The 6,827-nt window shown below is 45.3% G+C and overlaps 1 protein-coding gene across 7 annotated transcripts in view; it reads left to right on the plus strand.

The window, feature by feature from the left end:
• The window catches only part of grin2ba (glutamate receptor, ionotropic, N-methyl D-aspartate 2B, genome duplicate a), a 122,071-nt gene that overhangs the window by 104,411 nt on the left and 10,833 nt on the right, over nucleotides 1-6,827 (plus strand). For all 7 annotated transcript variants that reach the window (XM_031870819.1, XM_031870821.1, XM_031870818.1 and 4 more), the window contains 3 exons: nucleotides 78-238; nucleotides 870-1,057; nucleotides 4,746-4,984. In XM_031870819.1, the coding sequence (XP_031726679.1) occupies nucleotides 78-238; nucleotides 870-1,057; nucleotides 4,746-4,984 (588 nt within the window). The remainder of the gene's footprint in view (nucleotides 1-77; nucleotides 239-869; nucleotides 1,058-4,745; nucleotides 4,985-6,827) is intronic.

Below are 6,827 nucleotides of genomic sequence, written 5' to 3' on the forward strand. Positions count from 1 at the left end.
TCTCTCTCTCTCTCTCTCTCTCTCTCTCTCTCTCTCTCTCTCTCTCTATCTGTCCACGGTCCGTCCTCTGTGTTTAGTTCCAGAGTCCCAACGACTTCTCGCCTCCGTTTCGGTTCGGCACTGTCCCAAACGGGAGTACGGAGAGAAACATTAGGAACAACTATCCGGAGATGCACGGCTACATGACAAAGTTCCATCAGAAAAACGTCAACGAAGCTCTGGGGAGTCTCAAGGCTGGGTGAGAAACTAAAGTGTCTCGTTTAGTTTCATTGTAAAATGAGTTTAAAGGATCACGTTTATGTTTGAAACTTGAGGCCCTATTTGACAAAATGGTCACCATCATCTGGAGATATTGAACAATGTATATGTCATATGTGTATGTCTTAGCTTTAGGCACGTAAACATCTGTTATGTCAGTAGTTTCTATGTTTAGTCATATTGAAACCTGCTGCTTTCATTGCAGCACTGTTGCAGATTTTTTTTAAGGGAATCAAAAGCAGGAGGCACTTTCAACCGACGGTCATTATTTAGTACTCGCATATTGCGTAAAATTGTGGGGCGAATAGTTCCAAAGACAATCGATGCTAAAGTTCCCCGTTTATGTCTCTCCTACTAGTCTGCATGTAAACATATTGGAGCTGAATAACTCCCCCTCCTTCATCAAGTGTGCTTTTTCCCGCCGGCCCGTGTGCCAGCTCCAGCCTTTGGCAAACCAAGTGGAAGTCTATTACACTTATCAGCAGCTTAGAGTTATTTAGCAGGTTAATTGGAACGTTGTAGCCGTGATGTCTGACTCCTAAGTGCTAATTAATTGTAACCTGTCTCTATCTCACTCTCTCTTTCTCCCTTCTCTCTCTCTTTTTCATTAGCAAACTAGACGCTTTCATTTACGACGCGGCCGTACTCAACTACATGGCCGGCAGGGACGAGGGCTGCAAGCTGGTGACCATCGGCAGCGGCTACATCTTCGCCACCACGGGCTACGGCATCGCCATCCAGAAGGAGTCGATCTGGAAGAGGCACGTGGACCTGGCCATCCTGCAGCTCTTCGGAGACGGTGAGACAGCAGCGCGCCTGCTTTTCCCTCCACTGTTTTATTCATAGATGGCACACGGTTTAATGCTCTCGGCAGGCAGAGAGTCTATCACGCATGCAGCTGTGTTGATGTGGCGAGTAGTAAATAACAACTCAAAGATGCACGAGTCAGTCGCTGAGATAATGCAGCAGAACATCACTCCTTAAATTAAAAAGCCTTGAAGCGAACATCAAAGGAGACTCTTCTTATATTGTTGGCTTTGGCCACTGTTATCCTCTTCTATTATAATAATGCTTTACTCGACAACTTACATGGCAACACTGCTAAAACAAAGAAACACACAGTTAACATCCAAAGTCCAAACCTAAAGAAATAGTACTTGTAATAAACATTTACTATTCCCAAATTTGCCCTCTCATGCACTTACTTTAAAACACACCTCTAATCATAGTTCTTCTCAGTAATTCCTGTGTCTGCGACCGTAATCGCGATGATTAATTGGCTCTGCAAGTCAAAAGTACACGTAAGTCCGCTCTCGTATATATCAAGAACAGACAGAGAAGGTAAGGGAGCGCTGCTAGGAATGAATATAACTGGAGATTTAGCTCCACCGTGGGAGCCCGGTGCTTTATGATCCCGCTTGCCTTTTATGGGAGACTGTCCAAGCTCTTCGGGGCTTGTTCTTTTGAAAGGCTTTCATTCCTATCAGCTCTAGCAGGAGCGTTAATGAGTCAGAACATGTTCAAAATGTCCGTTTCTGACCCGCATGGCACATGCTTTTGCGGTTTTGGAGCGAAAGCTCTTCATCAGGAACAAGTCACAACGTTCTCAGACAGCTGCTGCTCGTTGTTGTTTATCGACATCAGCCGTCTAATTCTCACATTGTCCCCTTTTGATATACAGCTCAATGCAGAATGGAAGTTTGCTCTGTGTGTGTGCGTGTGTGTGTGTGTGTGTGTGTGTGTGTGCTTGTCTAAGTTTGTGTGTGTGTGTTGTTCCTAGTTAGTTTGGGCACGGTCCAGCGTGTTGTGAGCATCCTGAACCAAGGGCCCTCGGGGGGCCCACTATAGTGCGTCCCAGTTAGGGGTGCCAGCATAGCTCCTGGTGTATTTCAACACCGTGTGTGCATGAGCGTGAGGGGTTGTGTGTGTGTGTGTGTGTGCGCGCGCATGTGAATATGGGTCAGGCCTCTATGTGTGTAAGCAGGATTGTGTGTTAGAGAGATAAAGAGAGTGCTGTAGAGATTCTGACAATTTATGACACAGGTTTATTTTTATCAACCTACATGGAGCTCAATGAGAGTGTTGTGTTTCTCTAAGAGCACACGTGTGTGTTTGAATATGGGTCGGCTCGCAGTAACGTCACCCTGTGCCACACGGCGAAAAAAGCCTTCGCACAGGAACCGAACGGCCCCGTCTCGCCCCTCTCAGGGTTTCAATGTCACTTTGCCACGCCTCGCCATGCACTCCCCTCCTGGTGGCCTAGAAAAGCGTGATCAGACTCACGTGGAGGGCCCAGTGTCCTGGTACCGAGGGCTGGGGAGGGAGTCTGGGTCGTCTGACGCAGGCCTGAGCTAAAAAAAAACAAAATATGGATGGAAGGTTTTTCATTTACAGAAGATGTTGAGTTCAATGACCCTCTGCCCTTGAGAGCGATGAAAGACCTGTTGCATCATTCAGAAACACCAGACGTGAATGATTAAAGTAACATTTCGTGCTCATAGTTTTTAGTCATTAGAATACGGAAAGTGACTAAAAATACGAAGGGTGGAAACATGAAAGATGACGATCTGCAAAAACGTTTATGAGCTGATGGGCAACTGAGCTGCGGGAATGAAGGTTTTATGCGAGTTGACAAAGTCAAATGTCAGCACAATTGTCATTTTTCAGTTGCATCCTCTTAGTCCTTTATTTTATATCCTTTGCTCTCAGTGGCGTGAGGTGGTAATAAAGGGCCTGAGTGTACGCTATTATGACGGGCCCTAGTGTATGCTAGTTACTAGTTATGAATCACACACTGTTGGGCCTATTTATATGTCACCTACAATGTGTTGTCGGATGAGTTACTAAGGCTATTGTATCGGTAATAGCTCTCTCTATGCCCCCCCACACACACACTCCACAGTCTATATTTACACCCCTGCTTGCATTATTGTCTGCAGGCACCATAAAAGTTCAAGGAAGAGATTTTGGGAAATATTCTTTATTTACATTCTGGGGGGAGAATTAGATAAAAGGATTGAAACCACTCTCATGTCTGTACGGTAAATATTAAGCTACTGCCATCAGCCGGTTAGCTTAGCTTAGCATAAAGAAATAGTTTGCACACGTATTCACCCATACCAAATAATGAATAGTTAAATGTCACACAAGTTTTTTTTTAATGGATTAAAATATATGAGATGTAACATGTTAATTAGTGAATTTAGAGGTGCTGGTATAGTAACAATGCTAGCTGTTTCGCCCCCCATTATCAGTCTGTATGCTAAGCTAAGCTAATTGGCTGCAGGCTTCACAGTAAGCATGCAGACTTGAAATGGATATTGATCTTCTCAGCCACCTCTGCTAGAACACAGTGCTAGTGTATTCCCCAAAATGTTGAACTTTTGAGGTTACAAACTCTAGTATAATAGTATGTAATGTAATAGTATAATAGTGAACTACATTCCTCAACCCAACTGTTTTAGACTAAACACAGACTTGCTTGAGAAAAAATACAGTAAACATCCCAATGTTAACAATCTTCACATTCCCAGCAGTGATCGTACACCAGTGTTGTACACTGGCGCATCTTATTGGCTGTAAAATGGTTGCATTTCAGTCACTTTCTCAGCAGATATAAAGTAGTGTCTGCTGTGTGATTGTGTCTGTATGTTTGCCTGCCTGTGTGTGTGCGTGTGTGTGTGCGGCGCCTCCTCCTCCTGAGTTTGTATGCTGTGGCGCTTCTCGTTGACGCTCAGAGGTTAGCCAGTGCTCCGGCGCAAGAATCGCGGCGGACGCGCAGCGACAACGGCTGAATGTATGATTAATTAAACGAGGCCTGTCCTGCCACAGTCGGCTTTGATAGAGAACAGCTCGTGGTGAAACAGAAGGTGACCCACAAAAGAGACCAGAAGCTCAGGGACCGGCATCAAATGCACACACACACACACATACGTGCACATGCATACAAACGCTAACACTTGTGGGTTTTTTTTTAACACACTGCATAGATGCACACTCACATTCAACCTGAGGCTTGAACATATTGTGTGGTAGGTAGAAACACAATCATTTGCAGAAGTGAGTGCAAAAAAACGATCGATGTAATTAACGTGTGACCGATGGTGTGTGTTACTGTCTACCAGTCTGCAATGAGGCGTACTGCAAAATTCAAGGCTGTATTTCGTTTCTAACTCCCCTGACCGCCCCCTCCCCCCCCGCCCCTCTCCCCACCGTCTGCCCGCCATCTTCCCTCCTCTCTTCTTCTGTTGCATCACCTCTCCGTCCCTTGTGTCCTCCAAACCCTGTCCTGTTATTACATCATATCCCTCCTCTCTCCTTTTTATTTTACATTCCTTCCCACTTTATTCTGATTCCCGTACGAATCATATAAAACACTTCTCCACATGTCGTCATCGTGCACCCTACCCTCTGTCTCGTCTCCTTTTCTCCTTTACCATCCTGCTCTCCCTCCCTCCCCTTCTGCCCATCTTCCCTCCTCCATCCAGGTGAGATGGAGGAGCTGGAGTCCCTGTGGCTGACGGGGATCTGCCACCACGAGAAGAACGAGGTGATGTCCAGCCAGCTGGACATCGACAACATGGCCGGCGTCTTCTACATGCTCGGCGCCGCCATGGCGCTGTCGCTCATCACCTTCATCTGCGAGCACTGGTTCTACTGGCAGCTGCGCTTCTGCTTCATGGGCGTCTGCTCCGGCCAGCCCGGCTTCGTCTTCTCCATCAGCAGGGTGAGACGGGGCGGGGGACCGGAGGACGGGAGTGAGGAGAAAATGTCCTCAGACTTTAAAGATGATATCAAAAATGTTGTCAAAGTGAATTCATGAATCGTAAAATGTATCCATCTGCACAGCAACGCAGAGTATTTACCTGACAATTGACCATCAGCTTTCCATGGCTCGTACTTTATTAACAAATATCCTGATTGCCAGTAAGGTCTGTTTAAGACACTGGAGCTGATGCATTTCACATCAGGCTTGTGTTTTCAAGCATCAAATCAAGCCCAGTAATATCACACTTGACTACCTACTGCTAAGAAAATGGTGACTTCCAACCTTTAGATGTTTAAAATGAGACAATGTAACGTTTGAAATAAGAAAGGTCACATTCTTCTTCTCCATAGATGAAACGTCGCATTGAGAAGCAATAAACGCTGTGTCGCGAGAGCCTGTCAGCATTGAGATGCTCCTCCTGTCATTACTGACGTTGTTAAAATAGTGTAGCTGTAGGTGTTCACCCAGAGCTCCACCACCTCATATTAGTAGTGACCGGACGAAACTGTGTGTATAAACCATATGGTAGGAACAATAAAAAAGACGCTGCCGTATTTACGCATATATGACGTTATGTCGAGTGTTGATGGAGCTGCTACAATGTTAGCTTAGCATAGCACCGATCGATCTGAGTTCCATTGAGAAAACAAGTATTTTAAAAGTTATTTGCCTCTCGTCTTGCGGAGAGAACTAAAGAAACATGATTTTTTTACAAATCGGCATCATTACGTAGTTATTTCGGCAACACTTTTTATCTCTTTATTGCCGTTAAATCACAGCAAAATGTGTTCATACAGCTGTAGTAAACACAGTGAAACCTCCATGAAATCTTCCCGGGTTATCTGGGACTTCCACCACAAGTACTCAGCAGAAATACTGGTTATTTCTTCCATGGTTGATGGCAGAAATAAATGGCTTAGTTAATGACGGCTTCCATGGAGATAAGCCACTCCTCCTCTCCGGGCGCATCTAGCGCGAGTGAAGTGAATAACCACAAATGGTGCCGCGAGTAACGCAACGCGAAATTTTCACTGCTTCTCACCATTCGCCGTGATCTCGTAATAGTGGTAAAACATACACATCTGATAGCAAAAGATGATATTGTCAGCACTCGTCAGCATTCTTGCTTTAGAATATGAACTTTCATTGAGTGTACGTTGTTTGTTGTTTGGCTTCGTCTTTTCTCCGTTGGGATGAAAGATGGGAAAGAAAATGTGAGGATTTAAAGAAAGTTCTGAGGAGTTAAAGTAAATATATGGTTGCCGAAGTCAGCAACTAACAACTACACTTTCTCACCAGAATTGTCATTTACAAAAAAAAAAAGAAGTTTATGTTTCTCCAATTTGCGACTGAGTCACCGACGCCTCGTTGTCTGTAAGGTGACCTTCATGACTTGGTTGAGCCCTGCTTCAGCAGCGTTGCCGTCTGGAAGGCCTCTGCTTTGTTCTCCGAGGCTTTAGAGTCAACGGGCATGTAACCAATCCAGACTCTCACTCCCAAACTGATATATTGGAGATTTTTTCCTTTTCGTTTTTCGACGGTTAGGCCCGTCTGACGTCCGTGGGGTAAATATTTACAAAATGTTGAGCCAAAATCAATATTTCACTTAACAAAACTCGGCCACAGAAGCGTGGAGGGTAGATTACTGGATCCCAGGGGACCAAAGTCACCCCCGAGGTATTTGATTTGCATTCCAATTGTTTTGACATGGCTTCGGTGTAATTCACTGTGTGCCCCTGCAGGCTGAACCACGTGGCTAATTTACAGCAGAGAGCCGCACACTATTGCCCCCCCCCCCCCC

Source organism: Anarrhichthys ocellatus, unplaced genomic scaffold (assembly GCF_004355925.1).
Source record: "Anarrhichthys ocellatus isolate YVR2014 unplaced genomic scaffold, GSC_Weel_1.0 scaffold55, whole genome shotgun sequence".
NCBI classification, from domain to species: Eukaryota; Metazoa; Chordata; class Actinopteri; order Perciformes; family Anarhichadidae; genus Anarrhichthys; species Anarrhichthys ocellatus.